The 26457-nt window shown below is 46.2% G+C and overlaps 1 protein-coding gene across 4 annotated transcripts in view; it reads left to right on the forward strand.

The window, feature by feature from the left end:
- The first annotated feature begins 1732 nt into the window (after positions 1-1732).
- Positions 1733-26457, forward strand: part of STOX2 (storkhead box 2) — a 191834-nt gene continuing 167109 nt past the window's right edge. For 3 of the 4 annotated variants that reach the window (XM_043893392.1, XM_043893394.1, XM_043893395.1), the window contains exons 1-2: positions 1733-2403; positions 2601-3043. In XM_043893392.1, coding sequence (XP_043749327.1) covers positions 2680-3043 — 364 coding nt within the window. In that variant the 5' untranslated portion in view covers positions 1733-2403; positions 2601-2679. Of the gene's footprint in view, positions 3044-26457 lie in introns of all 4 variants that reach the window. The other variant, XM_043893393.1, reaches the window with a different exon arrangement.

The following is a 26457-nucleotide window of genomic DNA, read 5'->3' on the forward strand; positions in this document are numbered from 1 at the left end:
AAGGGTCATCTTGGCTATACAAAGCTTCAGTTGGATTGACTCGAATACCCAGAGATGCCTGGGACAGCTTGACTGGGGGTTACTCCGGGGCCATGGTTCGACTATATTTGGTGTCTGCTGGGGTTAGAATCTCTCTTTCACTCCTGTGTTGGTGCCTAACCTGGAAGGTGAGAATGGCTGGGAATTGGCCAGCACTGTGCTCTCTTTCCATACCTCCTCCTCATGACTAGCTTGAGCTTCCTCACAACATGATGATCTCGGGGTTACCTGCACTTGTTACAAGGTGGCTGCTTCCAAGAAGCCCAAGTGTGAACTAAGAGGCTAGTCAGTCTGCTCCCAGGACCGGTACAGCATCAGTTCATGCGTGAGAAGTCACTTCATTTGTATCCAACTCTTTTCGACTCTATGGACCATAGCCTGCCAGGCTCCTCTGTCCATGGGATTATCCAGGCAAGAATCCTGGAATGTGCTGCCGTGCCCTCCTCCAATTGATCTCTGCTCTACTGGTCAAAGCAATCAGACAGACGTCCTAACCAGAGTTCAAGGGGTGAAGAGAGAGACTCTGTGTCCAGACAGGGGAGTGACAGGGTCACATTACAAAACGTACACGCCTGGGAAGCATCGTGGCAGCTCTCTTTGGAAAACACAATCTGCCATGAACAGAAATTCCAAAGTGATGGCCCTTAGGCTGGAATGCACCTCCCTGAGTGATGACTGTCTGAGGGTCTGTTATATCCTAGTGGACAACCAGCGATTGATAAGCCTGGAGCAAAGCAAGTTCAGCAAAGCCCTCTCTCCTTGTAGGAATGGCAGGCAGTTGACAGCAGGCAGTGGGGAGAAGGGCTGATAAAGAATTTCATTCACAGTGCTCTTTCAGTCTTTACAACATCCCACTTGATCTTGAGCTTCAATATGGAGAAAACTGAGGCAAGGGATCTCCCCAGGGAGTTTGAGGATTTCTTATTTGATAAACTACCAAAAAAGTTCTTCCTGAACATTTTCAAGTAAATTGGTGCAACAGTGTCTCCTGAATGAAGTCATACTAGTTTATCTTGCATATTTTTAGTTCCTTTGGAGGCTGCACGAGGAAACTTGGGTTCTGGAGTCCTGAGTTTGATTCAAATCTTGGGTTTATCACCTATTCATTGTGTGACCTTGGCCAAATCAGTTAACATCATTTTTCTCCTTGGAAAAATCGGAATAATAATTGTTCCTCCTCCTCGAGTTTTGTAAGAATGAGGCATTGATAGATGTTAAACAGCTTTTCTTGGAAAATAACCAGGAACTGTCTCCACTACATGGGTCGAGATAAAGGTCTTGGAGACTGAACCTAGGGAAGGAACAGTTCCTTGCCAAGAAACATTTGCATCTTCCTTCATGATGATGTACCCAAGTGCCTCGCTAAAGAGGATGTAAGCACAAGGTAACTTTTCCAGGGACATCCGCAGTGTGGCCACTGCAACCTTGGCAAGACACCCTTCAATGATCCCTCCCATCACATAACTTTTTCTTTTTTTTCAGGTCAGGCGTTTTCAAAGTGTGGCCCATAATTTGTTAGAAAGAACAATCATTAGGTTCCACAGCAGACCTACTGAATCAGAAGTAGTGAGACCCACATCCAGGTACCTCTGTTTTGACAAAAGCTGCAGGCGACTCTGTGAGCACTTAAGTTTGAGCAACGTTGCTCCAGGAAAATGTAACATGAAACCTTGGGGTCAATTAGGGTTCTAGATATACAACTAGTCTTTCTCAATGAAAAAGAAAAACGGAATTTGTAGAGAAAGAAGCTTAATAAAATGGGTTTTTTCTTTGTTTTGTTTTCGTTGTCTAAAAATGTGTAATCATCACCGTTCTTGGTGAATTTCATATCCTCTTCATCAATGGAAGGAGACACTGGGAATGACCGGGTTTCTTCTACCTGAGGCCCACAGTACGGGATGGAGATACGGGACAGTTCCACAAGGGTCTGGGAGGAGGGACTGATGACAATTTTTCGCGGTTGACTAAGTTTTTTAAAAAGCCACTTCCAAGGGCACATCAACCAGTCAGCGGAGGCACTTGTTCCAGCAGGAGGTGGGGGTGGGGGCGGGGTGTAGCGTGGGGAGGAGCGACCCGCGCAGCTCGGGGACTCGGGGCCTTCCGTGTGTCGCCGTGCGTCCCTGGACCCGCCACCTAAACGCACCCCGCGACCCGGCCATCCGCACCCCCCTGGACTCCCTTCCGCAGCGGACTCTTGGGGATTCCTCCGGCCGGGTCCGGCCCGGCGGGTTCCCCAGCCTCAGCGCGAACTGCCCGCCCCCCTTCCGCGTCTCCGCCCCTCGCCGGGGCCGCCGGGCGCCGAGGGAGGCAAGGGTGCCACGGCTGGAAAATGAGCGGTGCCCGGAGGGTGGCCCGGAGCTGCAGGTAACGCGCGCCAGCCCCCGGCCCGGCCCGAGCGGGCTCCGCACCCGCGCCCCGTCCCCGCGTGGCGGCCACGCTGCGCCCACTCGCGGGCTTTGCGCCCCAGCGGGTCCCGGGGCGTCCTGGCGTCGGGGCGCAGGGTGGCGGGGGCGCGGCCAGCTCCCGGGGGGCGGCACTAACGCTCCCCGCTTGTCCCGCAGCGCAGTTCGCGCGGCCGTGCCGGGGAGCGGCGGGAGGCGGCGGCGGCGGCTGTGAGTGGGGTCACGCGGCGGGCGCCGGATGCCTCCGAAGATGGAGAAGTTTCTGCAGATCGCGCCTCACTCTCTGGCCATCGTCCTGGGCCCGGCCGAGGGGCCGGCGGGGCAGAGGTCCGAGGCCGCCCGGCCCGCGTCCCCGGCCGGGCCCCGGCAGCTCGCCCGGCACCACATCGGCTATGAGATCTTCGCCGACTTCAAAGCCGAGAACATGCAGCACTTCTGGAACAAGAAGGTCACGGCCGCGGTGGCCGAGACGTTCTTCCTGGGCTGGATCGACGAGCAGGTTCTGCTGATCCAGGGCAAAGAGGAGCATCTGGAGGCGCTGCGCGAAGGCTGGTCGCGCCGGGCGCTGCGGCCGCCCTCGGGCTTCCACATCCGCTGCCTCGGTGAGTCCGGCCTCCGGGCGCCCCGTCCCGTCCCGCCGGTCGCGTCCGGTGCCGTCGCTCGGGGGACCTCTCCCCGCCCTGCCCGAGCCGGCGCGCAGGCCCGGCTCCCCCGGGCGCCCGCTCCTCTCTCCACCCCCGCGCCGCGCCGGGGGAGGGGCCGGCGGCCCGGGCGCGCGCGGGACGGGGGAGCTTCCTGGCACCGAAACCCCGGGAGCAGTACCTCTGCGCGCGCGGCGCTCCTGGCCGGCCGGCGGGAGCCTCCCTGGCGGCACCTGCGGGGCGGTGCCTGGGGCCGACCAGGTGGGCGGCGGCGCGGGAGGCTCGGCGGGTCCTCGGCCGCTCCGGGTCTGCCGGGTCTCCGCTTCTGTGCTCGGCTGTGGCTGCGGGCGCGCGTGCGGACGGGGGAGAAGTGGAGAGAGACGGCGCCCAGGTAGCTTCGGGCGGCAGCGGGCTCGGCCGCGGGAGACGGCGGCGGGCGGTCCAGGTGCGCGGGCGCCCCCGGGCGCATCCTGTCCTCTCCGCGCCACCCCCGGCCGTCTCTGCTTGGGGCGGCGCGTCCCTCCCGGGGTGGCTTGACTTTTAAGCGCCGGTGTTTCTGTGCACGACTGAGCTGTGTAGATTTCGTTGCCGCCCGTACATCTTTCAAGTCATTTTGTGAGTTTGAAGGTAGGAAGAGACACGAGGAGGACTGGAGAAAAAAGTCTGATCTTCAACAAAAGAGAAAGCGGTGTCCGGGAAGAGAGCCCGCAAGGTGCTGTTCGCTGCTGCATTTCCAGCGCGTCTTGATCGGCTGTTGTTTCTTAAATTGCATTACTTTTTCTTAATCCAGTCTGCATCTCTTTTAGACTATACTGTTTATTTTTGTACTTTAGGCTCGGTGGCTCAAAACGGGTATGTTTTGTGAAACGATTTCGGGAAAGAAAGCATTCTTTCTAGTCCCAAGGTTTGGAAATTCTTTTGTGACATTTTGGGAGGAGGTCAAAAGTTCAAACGCTAAAAGACGGTAAAGCCGCCTTTTTCGTTAGCCAGGGTTACTTAGCTACCTTCTACTGAAGGCAGACCTTTTACCTGCTAACGTGCCTTCCAGTATGCGTATGGCAAATTTATAGCATTTTTTTGTTTGGTTTGGTCAATTTTCGAATAGCAGAGATCTTTACAAAACTTTCTTTAAATCGAGTAGACAAAAAACTGGTAAAGCTTGCCTCTTGTGTGTTTTAACAACCTGTGTTGAAATTCCGAAAGGTGGCTTCACTTTCTTTTTTGACATTAGCAAAAACCTCAGTGGAGTCCCTGTAATTAAGCTGCCTTAGTAAAGGGCCAAGATTAACGTGTCTGAGATTTCATCTGCTCTCCTACTGTAGAACTGCAACACACTAGGAGGTAAGGATATATGTAGTCATTTTTAGGCACTGTAGAGATTGCATTTCAGTAGTTTTTAATCTTGACTTCATACTTATTCTTTACTTTCTATTTTGGAAAATTTCAAACAATGTGCAAAACCAGTACAGTGGTTCTGTCCCTCACTGCTTCTTTGCCAGGATATTACAAGACCTTGAGTAAATGCCTGCAACCCCAGGTGAACCTATATGTTGATACTATGTTTTTTCCTATACCTTCCTACCTATGATAAAATTTAATTTTAAAATTTGGTACAGTAAGAGAATATTTGAATTGCTAGCATCATTCTCTTGTGCTTTGGGGCCACTGTTAAATAAAGTAATTGTTGCATGGACACAAACACCACGATATCACCACTGTTGAAGTGATGCTGGCAGGGTGACTGCTAAGTGGCTAATGGGCAGGCAGGTAACCTATGCATCGTGGATTTGCTGGGCAAAGGGATGATTCACATCCCAGGATAGGGTGGGATGGGGGAGTGAGTTCATGAAGCTACTCAGAATGAATGGTGCCCAATGTAAAACGTATGGATTGTTTGTTTCTGGAATTTTCCATTTAATATTTTTGGATCTTCGTGGACTGTAGGTAACAAACTGCAGAAGCAAAACCTTGATAAGGGTGATGTTCTACTGTATAATCAAAAATGCTATATGGAACTCCCATGAACCCACTGTCTAGCTTCAAAACTTACCAGTACATGGCCAATCTCATTCCATCTTTAAATCTCTCCCACTGTTCAAAATCCCAGCTATTATAGTAATAGCATTTGATTTGTAAATATTTCAGTTCATATTATTTTTCATTTTAGCAGAATTGGTGAGCTTATGGGAATTGGTGATTTGTCATATCAAGCAAAGAGAACTATTTTGGGCATTTTAAGAGTTCCAGACTGCTGTAGTTCATTGACCATAGCCTGTTGCCTTGGTAGCTTGAACTGTCTCAAGCTGACTGTCAGCTGGCAGGGAGAGTAGCTGCATTGGCTCAGCCCTTCCCTCCATAGCCTGATGGTCAGCACGCAGAGCACCTCTTGAAACCCGCAGCAGACCAAGGAGCATGATGTCTTCTGGGATCCAGGTGGTTAGCTTTTTTGAACTGCTTGGGGATTCAGAATCTTTCTTAAAATTCCGATTTTCCTTCAGTAACAATGGTAAAATATTGAATTGCTTGTGACGGTTCCCCTCCTGTAAAACTTCTCTCAGGGAACCTCCGTGTTGGCTGCAAGGCGTCCTAATTTTTTGGTGGAAGATCTTTTATTGAGCTTTGAAACTCCAAAGTCCAGAAGCCCCTGATGACTGGCTCACAACCTTTTACTCTGAGGCACAGTCTACGTGTGGACAGGTTCATGCACTCAAAAATACAAGAAACAAAACCTCAGCCATGGAAGTGTACTCAGAGGGAACCTAGCTGTAAATCTGGAAAGAGTGAATGCCATTCTTATAGGCACTCCGTCTAATTTATATGCAAAAGCAGGAGTTGATCATTATCTGTGGGACTTTATTATTAGTAATGCATTTCTTGCAGGATAACTTTCAACGGATCCCTCAGACCGACTACCTATATTATCAGGTGCTTTTATGTGGTTTTGTGATTTTCTCTGATTATCTCGTGGGTATGAGACAGCCACAAAACCAGACAGAGATGAGCCTTCTGGAGGGCATCATATTTCCTCTTGTTGAACTTGAATTAAATTCATCAGTCACAAGTAGTTCTCTTAAATAACTGGTAGGCAAATGCCAGTTTACATTTTATTCTACTTATGGTTAATAATTATTCACAAAATTTGGTTGTTTTCCAGGTAGTCTCTGAGAGCCCATCTCGAGATCGTGGTAATAAAATTGTTCTGTTAGATCCTCCCAGTGATGAAAGGGGAAGATTGCCTTTGCTCCATCTCAGAGTACCCTTCTCCTGGTGGGGTGTGTGTGTGTGTGTGCGCGCGTGTGTGTGCGTGCGTGCATGCACACACATGCACACATATGCGTTAACCCATGGACAGGAGGTCTGCCCAGGCCCCCTTTTTTGGCTGGGCCCCAACGCCGGTGAGGCAAGCCTACACTTTCACCGCAGCATTGAAAACAATCTTGTCTTGCTTTGTAACTTGAAACATGCGTCTTGAAGTTGCCAGCAATTCCAGATTACTTTTGCCTGTAATTCCAAAAGTATGTGGTTCTAATCACACACTTTTCAGGTTGGGGTTCAACAAGGAGGAGATGACTATGGATTCAATAAGAAGCGAGGAATTAAGGAACTCAAAGGAAAAGTAGTTTTGATTTGGGATATTCAAACCCACTGCTTAGAAATGACCTACTTTGGACATGGAGGGAATAAAAATTCAGACTTTTGATTTCCGGGGCCCTCCAAAGGGAGGTGTGAGCAGGACACTAGCAATGTTTTAAAATTGTGCTGTGTACTTTGATTTAACACTCAGTTGGACGCCTGACATGTGAGTGCCCGCTAGTTCCAGGCGCTGTGTCCTTCTGGAGGCTGTGAAGACTGATGCAGCCTGGCATCTTTGTAGAGATGCTGACTCTGGAAATGGGCATGTGCGGGGGCCTCAGCTCAGGGAGTGAGGGGCAGTTGCTTCTTCTTGGTGGGCTGGGAGAGGGCTTCGCGGAGAAGAGGCTTGCCCTGAGCCTGGCGCAGGGCTTCCGTTAGGTCAGGACGGCTCTCCCACCTGGGCAGGAGCATAAGCGGTCATGGGATGGAGGAGTCCCAGGTGTGTTTGGGGGCTGGCTGGCTGGAGAGTTGTTGGATAGCGGTGTGATCAGACAGTGGAAAGGGGGGCTTGGGCCCGAGGTGCCAGCTGAGAAGCCCTGCTAGCTTCTGAGCAGGGAGGGGGAATGATGGGGTTTGATCTTTGGTATCCCGAGAATTCCGGGGTCAGGGGAGGGGGCTGGGCACAGGTACCCCAGCTAAAAGTCTGTTGAAAGAGCAGTGGGGAGAGGCGCTGGGCGCTGGTGAGAGCGTTTGTTCTCGTGGTCCCGTCCCACGGTCGAGGGTTACTGTGCTTCGGAAGATCGCGCTATAGCCTGGTTGAGTCTGGAGGGCCTTCCAGCCTCCCCGCAACCCCAGGGGCCCTTGTGAGGCCCTTGTGGGGAGCCCAGATGTTCCTCCCTCCTAGGGCTCCTGGAGTTTCCCCACCTGTCAGCCTGATTCAGATCCGACCATCTCCATAGATGCTTCTAACTTCAGATCTCAGGAACCGTGGCTGTGTCTCTGTCCGCTCCAGTGGCTCTTTACATTTAGATATTATATTACATTTTACTTTATATATTATTATATAGAGTCATGTCCAGTTCTTTGCGACCCCATGGACTGTAGCCCACCAGGCTCATTTGTCCATGGGATTCTCCAGGCAAGAATACTGGAGTGGGTAGCCATTCCCTTCTCCAGGGGATCTTTCCGACCCAGGGATCGAACTTGAGTCTCCTGCAGTGCAGGTGATTCTTTACCATCTGAGCCACTAGGGAAGCTCCATATAAATATATATTTATATGATATATATATATTATATTTATATGTATTACATATATTATATATTGAATATATATTATATCTTCTTGACCCGGGACTGAACCTGTATCTCTTGTGCCTCCTGCTTTGGCAGGCTAGTTCTTCACCACTGTGCCACCTGAGAAGCCCATATTATACTTTATCCTTAGCTATTAACTTAGTTAAGACCAAATATGCTTTTTAGGCTTTAAATCAGAACTTATATTTTACATTATAAAATTTTTAGCTGTTGTATCCCTGAAACTCACATAATATTACACGTCAGCTATAATTCAATAAAAAAAGAAAATTGCTTAGAACATAAGGTCATCAAGCATTTCTTCTATTCCAACATCTTTATTGGTTTTTTTCAAAGAGTTGCTCTCTTAAAGTGGCTTTTCTGAGTAGTAAATTTTTAAGACAATTGTTTTAAAAGGATACACTTCAAAAGAATTTGTATATATCCCAACCAAAAGTTGATTTATTTAAGTCAACTTAAAATTGAATAATATTCCTAGGCTCATGGCTGGGATTGCCTAATGAGTGTTATAAAGCTTTTGGAATTAGAGGTACTGAGTCATTCACCAACTGAAGAACCTCCTCTGATCTCCTAGGCTTTGTTCTGGGAATTGAAGTGGAGGCTAGGTTGGATATAGCCCTTGTACTTTTGGATATTCCATTCTGGGGGGAGCGGGGGGCAACAGAAATTTAAAAAATTAAACAAAGAAGTAAGAATTTCAAAGTGTTTTAAGGGCTTTAAAAATTAAGCAGGTGAGGACTTTCCTGGCAGTCCAGTGGTTAAGACTCCAAGCTTCCACTGCTGGGATTTCAGGTTTGATCCATGGTTGGGCAACCAAGATCCCAGATGCTGTTAAAAAAAAAAAAAAAAGCAGGTGATAGAGAGTGACAGGGAAACATGAGATGATAGCTAACATTTATTGATCATTTACTATTTCCTAAATGCTTTGTTTTTGTTGGCTATTTAGGTATCATTATTTTACCCATTTTACTGTTGAAAACACTGGGGAATAGAAGGACAAGTACTTCTCCGAGGACACCTAGTTAGTAAGAGAGAGAGCTGGGGTCTGGACCCAGGCAGCGTAATTTTTGCTTGTTTTTCTTTTTTTGGTTATACAGATAAGATTCAAGTTCAGGTTGCCAGCCCCCAATACACACAGTCTCCTAGAAGTTTAGGGTGCCAGGTAGCCCAGGGGCAGTGGGTTTGCGTGGAGGTGGCTGAGACCTCACAAGGGAAAAGGGAAACCCACGCTGGTTCAGGATGCTGTGAGAGGCCATCACGATAGAGCTTCCTTTAAGCCAAACAGGTCGGTCCATTGCTCTTGTGGTTAATAATCTTTCTGCGGGGCTCACTCACAGGAGGGCAGAGTCTTCCTTTTCTGCGCCAAAGCCACATTCCCCGCCCGGGCTTTGACTGACAGCCCTATAATACCTCTTGTTTTGCGTAGCACTTGACTGATGGATGAGCCAGCGGCCAGTGGTGGAGGAGCAGATGAAAATCAGCTTGAATGCCAGAGGAACAGAAAGGAAAGCCCGTGAGGCTGATGCTTGTTGAGCCAGCCAGGGAAAGGAAGGTGTGACCGGAGATGAGGTCGAGGGGCTGTCCGATGCCAGGTCATGTGGGGCCTTTTGGTATTTTATTCTGCGGTGACAAGGTTTCGAGCATCTAGTATATTTAGAGCACTAGGTTGGGGCCTGTAGAATATCCAGAAAAGTGTCAGACAGGGGCCCCTCTCTTACAGAAGCTTACCTCCCATATTAAAATCTCACTGTTAGGTCTAGACAGTGAACAATATTGTATTTCAACTTTTATTCATTTCTAGCTAGTCGTAAAGATATTTTTATGAATTAACTCACTCTGGCTCAAAGAAATTTTCCATAAAGGTGTGTCAGTTTCATCGTAATGAAGTATTTAGAATGAACTTCAAAGGCTCAGGGCCTTGTGATAACTGCTGTAATTTAGATTACACTGACATGGGAGGATATCACTGTGGATATTTTGACATTAGTTTCTCTCGACAGAGAAGTGTAATCTCAGACACTGTCAAGGGTCAGAATTAGAGGTATCTCTTTAAAGAATTTGATAAATGATTTGGGTCAAGATGTACAGGGAATTTTGTCAGAGCCTTTGGGGGTGTAAGTCTCCCAGGGAGGCAGACCCCCCTAGCTGTGAGGGTCTGCAGGACGGTGGCGGAGTCCCCGTGGCGTGGCCCCCCAGGCTGAGATATTCTTTTGATATTAACGCAATGAGAGCAACCTCCGTGCTGTCTCTTTGACTCTTACGGCCTAATACACACACAGTGAAATTCTTCCACTTCCTCAATTTCTTGGGAAGGCCGTACACTGGAATTTTCTATAATGAGAGCCCATCTGTGGATGTAAAATGGCATGTCTCTGAAACAAGGATGTCACCTCCTGCTTCCCAATACCAAACACGTGGGGGAGCCTTTAAAGTCCCCCGGTCTGCGTGGATGTTGGCTGTTTAACAGTAAGTCCAAAATAACTTCCTTCTCACAAAGCCACGGGTCCCTGGAGGTCCCAGAAGGCGTACCAGTGTCTCTTAGCTGTGGACCCAGTCTGGCAGGATTGCACCTTCTGACCACCTGTGATCGCTGCAGCCTCTGTCTTCACGGTGAGGCCGCTGGTGCTCAGAGGATGCACCGGGATGCTGTGACTGCATCCCCTCTTGGCATCTCCTTCCATCCCTGTCACCCTTCCTCTGACGCTGTGTCAGATGCCCTCCTCCCCATTTCTTCTACTTTCTCTCCAAGTTTGGGCAACTTTTCCTTTTAAATCTTGCAATAACAGGTGATGTCTTCTCTGCCTTTCTACCACATGCCCCCCCCCCCCCCCCCCCCCCCCCGCCCACAACCCTGTGCCTGAGTTTTTTAGAACCTGAAGTTCTCCTTATGTGTCCATTTCCAGGACACCAGAGCTCATCACCTGCTCTTCTAAAGAACATCATCTTTGGTGATTCCAGGCTCCTCACTTCCCTTGGAAGTGACCCTCATGAGTCCAAGATAGTTTTCTGACACTTTCATGCTGAAAAAGAGGAGAAGAACTTCTATACGTTTAATGTCTCCAAGGGGGCACCATCCCAGATGTGATTTTCAAAACAAAATTTTATTTATTTATAGACATTCCCAAACCTGCGGCTCTCGCCCCTTGAGGCTGTTTTCTGCTCTTGGGCAGGTCCTCTCTGTAGTTTTTTCCTGCCCATCTCACCAAGGCTAGGGGGGAGGGTTACAGGATCTAATCTGTGGTCCTGCAGTAGAGGGTTTTTTCTCTGCTCTGTGGAAACATCTGTCCAGTCTGGCTAGTTCGTGTAGCTTCTTTGTTTTTTCTTTTTTTTTCATGTTAGCTATTTTATCTCTGCTTCTGGACAAAAAATCAGACACTTTCTGGACTCCTCCAGAGGAGGCAAAAAGGATGACACAGTCCAATGAACACTGCTGTCCATCTGGAAAGAAATTCCAACTCTTTATCTCATTGATTATAATCGTGTTTATGCCACGTGTGTGTGGGTGGGTGTGTGTGTGCGTGCACGCGCGCGCTCAGATGTGTCCTGCTCTTTGCAACTTCATGGACTGTAGCTCCTCTGTCCATGGGGTTTTTCAGGCAAGAATACGGGAGTGGGTTATCATTTCCTCCTCCAGGGTATCTTCCCAACCCAGGAATCGAAATCTCATTCTGTTGTTACTGTTCGCCCAGATCCTCAAACCGTCTTCCTCCAAGATCTTCTCCTGGCCTCTAGGTTCTGATGGCTGCTACTTTCCCCCTTGGTTCATTCTGTTTGGGTCTTGATAATGTCAGCTTGGGGAGATTTGGAAAGCCTGCTGACTTTACAGTCAATATACAATTGCAGGATACATAGATGATCCTTTCATTGTTGTTACGGGGGACAACTTTGTGACCAGCATACCTTGTCTAGGTTGATCACTTTCCTTTTATCAGAGTCCAGTTATTAGTTTGTAAAAAAAAATGGCTTTAGGTTAGTAGTTGAAGTACTAATATAGAAAAATGAAAGTGGTACTTTAGAGTCCGTGTCTCTGAATGTGCCAGATGATGGTGGTTATTCTAGCATCCTTCTTCTACTCTTTCCTATATCTTGAACATTTCCTCGTATGTCAGTAAAGAAGCACCATTCTAGAGGACGGTCTTTATACTTTTTGCTCCTTCATTTTATTAAATGTTTACTGACTCTGCTTCAGAGTTGGAGAAGGGGTGAGTAGAGTAGGGAGGAGGAAAAATAAGAATGAACTTCTGTTAATGTTCACTGTGGGTCAGGCATTGTTCTCAGCACTTTAATATAGTCTCATGTAATCCTTACTGAGGTTGTGCTAACGTTATTTCTGTTCTATAGAAGAGGAAACAGATTCGGAGAATATTTATACGTACACATTTAACACAAAGTCCTCTCTCATCCTTTTCACCTTGAAATTTTTTTCCAAAATTAATACTAGAATATCTCTGCTTTTTGCTTGGTATATCAATTTGCCACCTTTTTCTTTTTCATCTTTTGTATGCTTTTATTTTAGTGTGTGTTTTATTAGCAGGATATAGAGTTAGGCTTTAAACCCAATATGAAATTTGTCTTTTTAGAAATATTGAACCACTGACTGTATTGTAATAACATATATTTGCTCTTGCTTGAAACTTTTGTATGTCACATGGAAGGCCCTACAATGTCAGGTTTTTGTTTGTTTTTTTTTTACACAAATCGTTTATGTTGAAATAAAGTAGTGCACTCTTTTTACAAATGAATTAAGTACCTTCTTTGGTGCTTTGCTCTCAACCTTGTTATTCTGTAGCTTAGGTGAATCCCAAAATCTCTACCATCGACCCTAAGGAAGTGAAGCCCCTGGCCCCTCCTCAGGGAGGGAGCCAGTATAGACCTGAGTTAGGAAAACAGTCACTCCCTGCTTAGAAACCCTCTCTGGACAGTGTTGATTTGGACCAGAGGCTGTGGAGGCTACTTCTGCAGGACCAAGGCTCAGAGGACGGGGAGGATACTTGGGCAGGGCGCCGGTTAGCATTTGGCCCTGTCTAAACTGGCCATGAGACACTGGGTCCTCACCCAAAGGTCCCTGATACTTGGTCCTGTCCAAAACCATCTGTCATGGACCAGGTATGCTCATGAAAGTTTTGAGCAGGACCAAATGTCCTGCAAGCGTGGCCTTCATTTATTCTAAGGAGGCTACATCAGTGTCATTTGGAAACTGGACTATTTTCTTTTGTTTAGCCAGTTTATACTGTGCAAGAGTCTTAGATCCAGGATCAAAAGCCAAAGGGTGAGGGATGTTGGATGTTACTGAGTTAAATTGGCTCACAAGGTAAGCAGCAGGCTCAGGTAATTGTAGAGAGATTTTGAGGTGATATAAGAAAGAGAAGAGGCTTCTTGTAACAGAGGCACATCTTCAGTTTGAGGAAGTCCATGAAGACAAAATTAGATGGAGACTGCTGATGGAGATAATTCAGTGACATGTAACTGATGACTGTGGGGGGAAAAGGTTTAATTTGATGAACCTTTCCCCTCTTCTTTCAAAAATGAACGCTTTGCGTATCTTTTGACACTGTGAAAGAAACAAGGCTCAGAAAGCCCCAAAGTTTCTTTCCTTTAAAAAAATTTTCAGCATAGTTGATTTACAATGTTATGTGTTTTCTTAGAATAGTATAAGTTTCTCTTGTTTTCAAGTAGGTGACTACTCCTTATAACGTGGCTAATAGTAAGAAAGCCTGGATTCGGTAAAATCAAGCATTATCTAGCTATATTTGTGGTGAAAATGTAAAAGCAAATTTAACCAGCAAAGTTACATGCAATTTGAATAAGTGGGAGTTTTAATTTCTGTGTACTCAAACTGATGATTAGTTGATAAAGTTTTATTGTGTATAATGCCTTGTTAATGAGCCTAGATATTTGAATGACTTTAGATTTAATAAGTGTTAAAGTGCCGTGCTGAAATAAGTATTACATTTTTTTAAATGACTTTTTCCTCTCCTCTTCCATTAAAAATTCTGGACATTTGTTAGCAGAAGAGAGAAGGATTGGTTAAATGCTAACAGAACATACACTGAAGCTTATTTCTGAAGAGCAGTTTGATGTGAGTTGGTGAGTTCACATCATTTCAATGACTGTTTGTAAGATGGACTATAAGAATGTAAATCTGGAGTGGCTGAATCCAAGGGTCAAGTGTATGATCTATTCAACAAATGCTTTTAATTTCAAGGGGAGGGATTTAGAGTATGCACAATTGTGCAAGGAGAGGGAATGTGAGTAATTTTCTCCGAGCCCTGACCCTGTTACTCAAAAGTTCTGAGGACTTACGCATGCGGACTTGAATGAGTGAATGTAGTCCTTTGTAATGTCGCCAACATGTTTAATTTTCCAAGTAGGCAGGTCATTGTGTCGACTTTGTCCTCATGCCAGAACCATTATCCAGGCATTTCAATTAAGATATTGCCTTCTCAAGTCACAAAAGTTGAAAATGACTACCATTTATATGCTCACCTGTTTGAAAATAACTGGCACTTATTATGTTCTACTTGCTTGTATTGGCAGTTCACTTTGAATGTGTCTTTCCCACACATTTGTCATTTCTTTGAGGATGGAGACTATCAACTTCAGTTTGTGTCCTACTTCAGTTCTCTATGTGATGTGGATTTATAAGTGTAGCGTGAGTGCACTTGGAAGTATAGTTAATGCTAACTGGCTGCTGGTGGTAATTTCTAAACTCGCTTTTGTGAAAAGAGTTAGACAAGGGGATCATTAAACTAGGGTAGCCCTAGTGTCTTTGGTAACTTCTGAAAGCAAATTGAATCCAGAGTCAACCTGATTTTTCTTGAATCTGAGAAAACTTAAGAACAACTACAGCTGAGTAAAGTTTCTCATGTAAACCAAACATTTAAGATACAGCCAAATAAATAATTAGTTTGCTTCCCCTCTTCTCTATAAACACCTCTGCTATAGCCCCCCACAGTGGGGAGCCCCCTAACCACTTTTTGGTTTTGGCAGTGCCTGAAAAGGCATAATTTTGGCAAAATATTATAAAACATATAATCTAATGATGATTATAGTTAACAGCCTATATTAAATTTGTTTGAGTTACAACTCTGCTTTAGAAAATACGACTTGGGGTACAGATTTTAAAAAATAAGTCAGAGGGCATGTTAATTATATTTCAGTTAAAGAGAAAATAAATTGGAGAATTGAGGAAAACCACAGAGAAACTGGTTTCTTCAGCTGTTTGAAAAGCAAGAGGGAAAACTACTATCACTGAATATTTTTGTTGTCAAGGGAGGGGAAAGAATTTGAGAGGAAAGGGTGTGAAGTGAGATCATAATTGGAAATAATGGACTTTATTGTTAATGTGCAGCCATGGGACCCGAGCGTGCAGGTTGCCACGTTGGGTCACCCAAGTCAGCAGCCACAATTCAGGACCTGAAATACATTAAAAGTGTTGCTGCAAAGTTACTGTGTTTTAGGACAGAAGACGACCTCACATTTATTAATAGACAAGTTGTATGTGCATATCCTGGAAAGAAAACATTGGAAAAGTTGTGTTTGTATTTCTGTATCTATTAGGATAGGGCTTCCCTCGGGGCTCAGTGGTAAAGAATCTGCCTACAATGTGGGTGATGCAGGTTGGGTCCCTGGGTTGGGAAGATCCCCTGGAGAAAGGAATGGCAACCCGCTCCTGTATTCTTGCCTAGAGAATCCCATGAACAGAGGAGCCTGGTGGGCCGCAGTCCATGGGGTTGCAAAGAGTCGGACATGACTTAGCAACTGAATAACAACAAATAATATATTAGGATACACGAAATGATCAAAACCTTTACTTCCATGTCTGGCTGCCTTGTAGCAGCCTTAGCCACCAATGTTCGACTTCAAATGTCTTTTTTACTTTGCAGGCCTGTCCGAACAGTCTTCAGAATTCCTGGGTGAATTTGGAAGATAATAAATAATTTCATGAGGCATTAGTCACGCACGGATTCACAAATGTACATTGTAAAGAATAAAATGCATATTGTATAGTTTTTTAAAAGTAGAGTCATGATGTCATTTAGACTGAGTCATGAAAACCTTATTTAGAAAATGGTGAAGTTTTTTTCCCTCTGGGAAATTCACTTTTCTCCAGTACACGAGATCGGATGAAAGTAGAACAGGTTATCAGAAATTCAGAAAAGCTGTGAAAGTTTTAAACTGGGTAATCTCTTGGGGGCTTTCCAGGTGGCCCTAGTGGTAAAGAACCTGCCTGCCAAAGCAGGAGACATAAGGGACGTGGGTTTGATCCCTGGGTTGGGAAGATCCCCTGGAGGAGAACATGAAAAACTACTCTAGTATTCTTGCCTGGAAAAGAACGATAAGTCTTCATGAAAGAGATTCTCATGAAAACTAGGTTTTTACATCCATCAAAACTCTTTTGGAGGGCAAGTGGAGAATTCCAGAGGGTGTCTTTGTCCACCTCTAAGGCCAGTATTGAACTGGCTGGATTGAGAACTCAGGTCAAGCTATTGAATTTTCATTGTAGCCCTAGCTCACTTTTGCTGTCTGCTGTGATCATTGAAATTTTGCTCCTGGTCTGGGTACCATATACACCTGAAGTAATGAAGGAAGGAAAAAGGACTGTCTTGTCTTCTTAAGGTAGGAGAGCACTCACCACCACAGCTTTGAAATGGTGTCTGTAGCCTTGGAAGCTTGTGAGTTGAGTCAAAGCAAAGAAAACCCTCTGACAATTTTTTGGGCCAACCTAGAAAACACTGGCTTCCAAAACTGCTCCGCAATCTAGGAGAAGACACAGTCCTTACTGACTGAGTGCTTTAATTGTGTCCAGGAGAGTCTGTGAAACACCAGTGAGGTTCCTTGCTTGGTGAACCTTTGAATGCTGATCACAGAGTTCATCCTTTGATGGGGTCTCACAGGGAAATATACTTGCCAGGTTTGCGAGTAAAAACACATAATACCTCAATTTTGGGAGCTCCAGGGAAAAGGCCACCTTCTTTGCATGTATGAACAGTTTTCATTTGGAGCAGTGCATATTTGGTAGAAGAAAATTGAAGCTCTGAACACACAGAAATCGATACTTAAAGTAAAACCCCAATCGATATTTAAAATAGTGATGATAAAATGATTTTGCTTTTTCCCTCATTATTCTGTTTCGGAGGTGTGTTCTCGTTGCACAGTGAAGAGAATCTGAGAACTCCAGATTAATTTTATTTCGATCATGATATTCTGTGTCCATGATAAACTGCTTGGGCTTATGCGTCTCACTTTCTGTTTATTTTATTTTTTTACTGCTTGTCCCTATCATTAGAGTCTTACCCATGAGGAGGTTCATTACAAAATACCCTTCCCCTTTCTGCCCTCCATGGAAGGCTTTGGAATGCCGGAGCAGTCCCTGTAGCTCGCTGCTGGTGTATGTAAGCCTTTGCCAGGTGATAAGGCTGGGTGTGGTGTCAGAGCTCTGGTTGGGTTAGGGTTCTCATTCCTGCTCTGAATTTAGCAGCTGTGGGGCTCAGACCAGACCCTGTTCTGTTGGAGTAAAAAAAATAAAATTCATGAAATTAAAAATACAAATGTAGTCACTTAACCTATAGGACAGGGAGGCCTGGCGTGCTGCAGTCCATGGGGTCGCAAAGAGTCAGACTGAGCGACTGAACTGAACTGAACCTTTTTTCTTTTTTTTTTTTTGGTCGGTCTGCTCATTTTTACATAACGATCTATTATTAGTATATACATATCTTGTATCTTGCAAAGGACTGGATTTTTCGTGCTTGGTTTCCAAGGAGGCTGATGGAATACCAAGCTGTTGGATGAGTGGAATTTGGCTGATTCCAGCCATGGTTTTTGAGATGTTCAAAGTCACCTTGAAACTGGACGTGCAAACAGTTGAGCGTGTTTTCCGCTCACGGTTCTGATGGCGGCGCGACCCTGCTCCCCCGATGCTAATCCAATAGGGTGTAACGACATTTATTTCGCTTCTGGATTGTACACCGAGCCTGGGTTAGGACCCTCCCGTGGCAGGGTGCCCTGGTGTAACCGTCCGGAACTTCACAGAATGCGGGTCACGGCTTCGTTTTCCTTTCCGTCTGACGAGGCGGGAGCCGCAGGCACGGGTGCTTTTCTATGAAGCGCAGTGAATGCGTGACGCCGGTGTGGTTCACGCCGGGGCCCCGCGACGGCTCGCCCGTTCAGAAGACGGCAGTTCTCTTGCCTCTGCTGCCTGGGGTATTTTCATCCGCGACTCTGAAGATAACGGAGGGTGTTCCAGACCCTGGCTTGAAAGGTCAGGGATCGCAGCTTCATGCATTTCTGTGTTCTCGGCTTTGATATCGCAGGTGCTGGGCCCGGGCTGGGGCGGGGGAGGGCTTGCAGGGGGCCTGGCAGGCTGCTGGGTCTCCAGGGCGAGGCTGGCAGTGGGGGTGCTGGGCTCCTCGCAGGCCCTGCTCAGCGGGAAGGGGGCCCTGTTCTTCCAGGCAGCACCCCCATCCTTGTCCCGGTAGGGCTGGGCCCCCAGCTCTTGCCTCAAGGGGTCTGTGAGTGAGTAGGCTAGTAGTCGGGGGGACCTGGGGCTCAGACCTGGAGGTTAGGAGATTGGATCCAGGCTGGCCCCCCAGCCTCGGCGTATCCTCCCCGAGGTGGCCCTTCACGCAGTGGGAGCGAAAGTGAGGAGAGCTGATGGGTTTGTGTCGCTCACAGTCCTGGACGCGGGGCCAGTGTCCAGGGGCAGCTGGGCCTCTGCCCGGCCCTCCTCATGCCCCCTTCCCTCCTGGCCCCCTCGGCCTGTCCCGCTCCGGCCTGGGGTGTCTGCCACCCACACCCCACACACCCGAGGGCTGGAGTGAAATGGCCCGGCAGGGTCAACCGCATGCACTGCGAGCCTGGATGCAGTTCTTGTGTCCTTCCAGACCCGGCAGGCCCTTTTGCTATTTTAAGAATGACCTTGAGAAAAGCTATTATTTACTGTCCCCTGGATATATGGTAGATTTGAAAGTAGCCCATGTATACACATTATCATATTTAATCTTCAATACTCTGGCCATCACATGCGAAGAGCCAACTCATTGGAAAAGACCCTGATGCTGGGAAAGATTGAAGGCAGGAGGAGAAGGGGGCGGCAGAGGATGAGATGGTTGGATGGCATCACCGACTTGATGGACATGAGTTTGAGCAGACTCCTGGAGATGATGAAGGACAGGGAGGCCTGGTGTGCTGCAGTCCATGGGGTCGCAAAGAGTCGGACATGACTTAGCAAGTAAACAACAACAACAATTTAATCTTCACAGAAACTCAGTGAGTTTCTTCTTATCTCCGTTTTATAAGAGGCTAAAATTCAGAGAGAGTACGAGTCTTACCCGATGTCAGACAGGTGAGGGGGTGGTGCTGAGCTTCACCCCAGATCCACCAGCCTCCGTGCCTCCCCCAACCCACTCCTGGACACCCTTCTTCCTAAACACTCACCCACTTCTGCTTGGCCCACTGTGGTTCCCCTGTAACCCCTGTAAGCTTCTAAGCTTTTTCAATCGATTTTTTTCTTCCAGTATAAATTCAGGACTTTCCTGGTTTCCATGCTCCCAGTGCAGGAGGCATAGGTTTGATCCCTGATCGGGATATTGCATGCTGCCTGGTGGGGCGAAAAAAAAAAATATATATATATATAAATTTAACTACAGTAATCTAATAGGGGTTCCTTTTCTTGATTAAACAAGCTTCAAGAGGCCATGGCTGTCTAGAAGGAGACTGTCCAAGGCAAACTGTACAATGAAAGGCTTTCCTTCCCACCCACCTCTGCTATTCCTTTTTCCTGCCCAGTCACGTCGTCTGATGTTTGGCCCACAAGAAATTACGGCAAAGCAAGTGGTCACAGTTCTCATCTCTAAGTGAGAGCCATGCTGACAGGTATCTGATGCTCCCAAGTCTATTTGCTGGAGATGGTTCCAGCAGGTCTGAAAACTCAACTGATGAGCAGGCCTTTCAGTTTTCTAGGGCCCTCCTCAGTTTTCCTTGGCACTTTCCATCTGGGCCCCTAGATTGTAAATGCCCGCTGGGTGAAGGTTTTGTTCTTTGGCACATTTTAAATATTGTAAAAGGCGGTGTAGGCTGTGCATTAAAAAAGGTCTAACAATAGTGCAATACCACTTTGTCCATCAAATGCAGCCTTGGGCCTTGATCGCTTCCCCAGATACGCAGACGTGTACGGCCATGCATTTTGTAAAACCGGCTGCCACGCTTTCCAGGAGAAATGGTTTTTAGCTGCGAGGAGGCATCAAGTGTTCAAGTAACTTGAACGGTTTTGTGTAACAGTTTCATTGAGCTTCATCCCCTAAACTGTCACCTACTTGAAAATTATTTAGGATTAAAATAATCCGATAATAAATCCAAACTGGCCAGAGTGGGAGAATTTCAGCACGGACACGCTCCTGTGAAACTTTACTTTTTTCTTTTTCTGGGTCATAAAGCTAATAAGATATTCTTTCCACCTCCCGTCATTCCCCCCGTTTTCATATAAATTATTTCTCACCTATGTTCTACTTGCCTTTAAGCCTATTTTATTTTCCGAGGCCAAGAACCTTGGTTAATTTCCTTAGATAAATATCGGTTACCTCTGATAAGAAAAAGCGTATTAGAGAGAGTTAAACAGAGCAGCTAGCCATCTCAGTGAACTTGCAATGATAGATGAACAATGACAAAAATATTATTGTGTGGTTGTAAAAAACAAAACAACACTCTTACTTCTTGACAAACTGGTTAACAGAAACACTTATTTGACTTGTGGGATAAACTTCAGAGGGAAGCAGAGAGAAAAATGTACATTTTATGAAGACAATGGTATGTCAACCGATGGAGCATTTTGTGCATATTACGTGATGCGTGGATACCAGGCACCCTAGGAGACAGAAAGACTGCCTGCATTTGGCCCCAGCGCCCCTGGGGCTTGTGACTTCACCAGGAGCACATGAAGAGGGGACTGGTGGCTGGTGAAGGGTTCAATCTTGTGCACCCGGGCAGTTTCCCTGGGTTTCTGGATGGGGGATCAGTCAGGCCAACCTGGCTGGATTTCTACCCTGGATGAAATGAGAGGGCCCAAGTTGGCTTTCTTCCCGGTCTGTACATCCAGAGAGCCCTCTCCCTCCTCACACAGCCTTGGGGGCTGTGGAGAAACATGGTGAATAATCCTTGACACTTAGAGACCCAGGAGGCACTTGATAAAAAAAGGGCCGATGCAGAAAAGGAGACTTCAGGCTCACTCCAGGGTCTTGGGGTGTCAGTGGTGGGGATTCTGTCCGACGTAACTGAGACATTCTTTGCCACCTGATGATGCTTTGAAGATCTTGGGCTAATTTTTCATGGAGGAGATGGAGAGGCGGTGGGCAAGGAAGAAAGAGGGGTATTGTCAAGAGGAGAGAAGATTGAATAGGGCCTTCAAAGTGGTAGGGAGCAAGATGAGCCTGGGGATCATCAAAAGCTGGTCCATGCCTTGACCTATGGTAAGCGTGTGTTGGGGGTGGCGGAAGTCAACTCCTAGCCTCCCCTAGCATCACTGCAGTGGTGAAACACCCTTGCAGTGGGCATCGAGGAGCCTGAAGCAGAAGGGCGGGGAGGCTTCGCCCCAGGACCGTGTACAGTTGCTTCCTGGTTCAGGAGTCTGAACTGGGAGGGGTTTTGCAAGTGACTGTAGGGCTTCCCTGGTGGCTAGTGGTAGAGAATCCACTTGCCAATGCAGGAGATGTGGGTTTGATCCCTGGGTTGGAGAAATCCCCGGGGGGAGGAGGAAATGGCAACCCACTCCAGTATTCCTGCCTGGAGAATCCCATGGACAGAGGAGCCTGGAGGGCTACAATCCATGGGGTCACAAAGAGTCAGACACGACTTAGGGACTAAACAACAGCAACAGATGTATGAGAACTGATCTGCCCTGCCGGCCGGGCTTGGAGGATGCCCCCTCTTCTCTCCATGCCCCTTGCCCCGGGCCTTGGTGTAAAGCCATGATTACTTGCTTCCGTTGCTCTCCTCCGGGACAGCTTGAAACCTCACCCTGGGAAGACGGGGAGCTGCTGGGGGCCTGGCTTAGAGGGGCCGAAGCATCCAGGGGAGTTAGATCCCCTCACTCAGCAGCGGAAGCTGCTCTGGGCGCCTGGGCAGAGGTGGGCAGGAGATGGGCAGTGTTCAGGGAAGGTGGTCTGGCCACAGGGTGACATAGTGAGGAGGGGCCAGGGGAAGTGATGGGCCATTTGGGTGCAAGCTGAAAACGGAGGGCGTTTTCAGCCTTGGCACTTCTGGGTCATCTTTGACTTCCTCCTCTGACATTCCCTGTTTGTCTCCCGGGAAGTTCTTCATGTTCAGTGCCCAGCCGACTACCCAGGGAGCACGTGAAGAACAGATTCCGGGGCTCCATTCCCAGGGCCGGGAGCGGGCCTGGGAATCTGCATTTCAGTTTGCATCCCAGGCTATCCTAGTGCGGGGGACCTGAGGACCACTTTTGGGAAAGCGGACCTGGCTGGTAATCAGGTTCTATCAGATTTGGAGTTTCTTTCTTCTTCTTTTTTGCCTTTCTGATCAGCCCCTTCTTTCTGTTTTCCCTGCCACTGTCCTCCTGGCCCCTTGCCCTTCCTCCTCGCTCACTGTTTCCCAGCCCCGCTCCCGTCGGAACCTCAGGGCAACCCCAGGCGGTCCATCCCATTCGCCTGGCTCCAGGGTCTCCTGTCTCTGTCCGCCACTGGCTTTGGAGGCATGGCTCTCCCTCTTGCTGAGAAGCCGGCCCTGACCTCCCTGCTAAGTACGTGGTGGCCCCTCGCCCCCCGTTTCTTGGCCAAGCTGCAGCTTCTGTTCCCCGCACCGCTTCTTTATGGGGAAGTGTCAGCTGTCCGCGTGTCAGGGGAGCCCAGGCTTTCAATCTGGCAGCCTACTCTCACCTCCATTTTTCGTGCTGCGAAACTGGTCCTGCAGGTTTTCCTGAGATAATTCCCGGAAAGAGACTTAGCTTAGTGCTGAGTACATAGGATGTGTTTATTCCAGTGTTGTTTCTTCCTCTCTTCCTTATGTGTCGTGAATCCCCAGCTGGACCAGAACATCCTCAGTAGACAAAAATGGGCTTTCCCTTCCCCCGTATTCTCAGCGTTGAGCTTAGTTGGCTCGATAGGTAATAATAATACAGAAAGCAGTCACAGTAGTGACAGTGGGGGTAATGTAATGGCAAATGTGTAAAGTGTTTGTGACGTGCCAGATGTTGCATAGAGCGTTACTCATTGCGTCTTCTCAGCAAAGCTTTGAGGTAGGTGCTGTGATGGACACACGATGAGGAAAGCGGGGCAGAGAGGTTGAGGGACCTGCCCAAGGTCACCCAGCTGCCCAGGCTTTGAATTTGAACGCAGAAAGCCTGGCTGCCACCTCTGTACTCTAATAGCACTTAAGTTAGAAAAAAGCGCCTTTTACTTATGTGAAAGATGTTGATCATATACAGAAATAGAGGGACGCATACAATGAATTCCTATTTAGGCTGCTTCAGTGATCATCATAATGTCCTATCTTTCTTTATCTGTATCCCCACCCCCTCCTCCGTCTCCACTTTGTATTATTTTGAGGCAAATCCTGGACGTATACCCTCCCTGTAAATACTTACGTACTTCTCTCTAAATGATGGATTTCTTAGTATAATCACAATGCCTTTATCACACTTATGAATGTTATCAGTTGTTTCTTAATCTCAACTCTTCAGTTTGTGTTTAAATTTCTCTGATGATTGCATTAGCATTTTTTTTTTCACAATTCATTGGTTCACAACAGGATCCAAACAAAAGATAGCCCATTTTTCATGACGATCTTTAAAGCAGAATACCCGAAGATGTCTACTTATTGAGTTTAATTCAGCAGGTATTTAACACTTGTCTGTGTTTTGCAAGGCACACCGTGAGGGTGATGAAAGATATTTTCTGGGAGCTGTCAACTGGCCGTGGTGACTGATAGGATGAAATGGCAGAGGGCATTGACTTGTTTTGCCTCTAAGGTTACAGGCTTGGAGTGAGTGATGCAGGTATAGAAGGCTTGATGGAGAAAGGGAAGGTGGAAGAAAGAAACAACCCCAGGAAAAATGTGTTAGCTCTGGCTTGTGGTTTGTATTTAGAGCTTAAAATCATATTCTGTCCTACATGTGTATTGTCGGCATTCCATTCTTCTTCTCTGACTTTCCACTTGATTCTTCTTTCAGTGGCGACTTGGAAGTCATGATGCTGGCTTTGTTTTCCTTGAAAAAAATCTTGATAGAAATTTAGGGGTGAGCTTAATGATGATTGTGTCTTTGAGTAAAGTAAATAAATGTGTGTGTGTTGGGAGGGCGGGTAAACCAACGCATTTTAGTGGCGTAATCCCAGTGGTGACAGATTCAAGTTTTTAGGTACGTGCTTTTTTTGTTCCGTCTGGCTCTAATGGAGGGGAAAATGTCTTGTCAAATGAGAAAAGCATTCAGAGAACGGGAAAAATTAAATTCTGTGAAATATCTCTGTTTGCTTTGAGATTATTCGTCCCTTTGTTTTGAGGGCCTTTCTAACTTCAAAGTGATTTATCTTGAGTTTGATGGAATCGGGCTTTAAAAGTAGGCTGAGAATCACGTGTATGCTATAAAATCTACCGCTGGAACTTGCTGCAGCAAACATGTGAGTTTCATCAAGTAGATTTAAGTTGGAACAGGCATACGAAAGAAAACAGTTTGATTTGGGTGCCAACTGGGAGATTAGAATAGCAATTTGCTTATTTCAGCCGTTTTATTCAGTAGCACTTATAAAGTTGACTAATTTCCTCCACAAATAGTTTGCCAACTTCCATTAAGAAACAAGAGATTTTAGGAATAAACTTTTACTCTTTTCCTATCCAAAGAGGTGGTTTTCAGTTAAAAAAACAAAAACTATCAAAACTTTCACATTTTTCTTTGGCTAGAGAAATTCTATTTGAATTCATGTCTGAATCATTTTTCATACTCATTAAAAGTTATTTATAAAACTGAATCATGAAACTACTGGATTTTTGGTGAGACAGTTAATCCAATGTGTTCTTAAAATTTTAGGCATAGTTGATTTATAATTTGTTAGCTTGATTCAGTTATATATACATATATTTTTTTCAGATTATTTTTCATTATAGATTATTATAAGATACTGAATAGCCCTGTGTTATACAGTAAATCATGGTTGCTTATCTATTTTATGTATAGAGTTTGTATATGTTGATGTGATAGTCCCAGTTTATCCCCCCTTCTCCTTTTGGAAACCATAAGTTTCTTTCCTTTATGTGTTTCAGTTTTGTATATAGATTCATGTGTGTTATATTAATTCCACAAATGAGTGATACTGTGTAATATTTGCTTTTCTTTACCTGACTTGCTTAGTGTGATCATTTCTAGGTCCATACATGTTGCACAAATGGCAATATCTCACTCTTTTATATGGCTGAATAACATTCCATACCCCCAAACTACATCTTCTTAAACCAGTTGTCTATTGATGGGTACTTGGGCTGTTTTCATGGCTTGGCTATGTAAATAGTTTTGCCTGAACATTGGGGTACCTGTATCTTTTTAAATTAAAAATGTTGCCTTTCTGGATATATCCCCAGGAGTGGGGTTGCTGGGTCATTTGGTAGTCCTATTTTTAGCCTTTGAAGGACCCTCCATACTGTCCTCCACAGAGGCTACACCGATTTACATTCCCACCAACAGTGCGGGAGGCTTCCTTTCTCTCCACACCCTCTCGTAATCTGCTGTGAATTGAACTGAACTTCAGATCTGTAAGTTATTTTTTAAATATTAAAAATATTAATCTCTACATTCCATATTCTCTGAGTGCTTTGGGATTGAGTTGTAGAAGTGACAGAGAGAAAAAAGAGAAAGCATGGGAAAATCCTGTTTCTTTTTCCTATTAAAACTCTCAGTCCATTGTCGTTTTATTGCTTATCTTTCTCTTTACTGTAGCTCTTTCCAAACTTAAGAACTCATCAGTATTTATAGATCTAGAAAATTATAAATAACTTGAAAATTTCTGTAAGCAGGAAGATTATTTATTGTTCCTCATTTTCTTATGTGTGTGTGTTTTTTAAACTATAAGTCCTTGGGATCAGGAACACAACACCTTCTGAATTTCATATGGAAATCGGTCCCTGGTCACCTTATCTGAGCCCCCACCCCTCCTGATTCCAGCCCTTTCTCTGGGCTTGCAGTCACAGGAGCCAAGATCCCTTCTGCAGTTTTAAGCCAGCTCGAATTGGGGGTTTCTGTTACTTGCAGCCAAAAGCACTTACTGCACTTTATAAATAGATCCATTTCCTGTTGGAAATGAAAATGAGTAATTCACTTCTCTGGGTCAAGGAATTTATACTCCCAGCGGACATGAAGAAAAGGGAACAATTATTGAACACCTGCTATGTGTCAGGCACAAATGCAGGGTGTTTTTACAGACATTTTCTTCGTTAATCCTGGAGGTGGGCATCATCATACCTCTTCACCGGTTCCTGCCGCAGTGAGTGA

This window comes from Cervus elaphus, chromosome 32, assembly GCF_910594005.1.
Source record: "Cervus elaphus chromosome 32, mCerEla1.1, whole genome shotgun sequence".
Classification (NCBI taxonomy): Eukaryota; Metazoa; Chordata; class Mammalia; order Artiodactyla; family Cervidae; genus Cervus; species Cervus elaphus.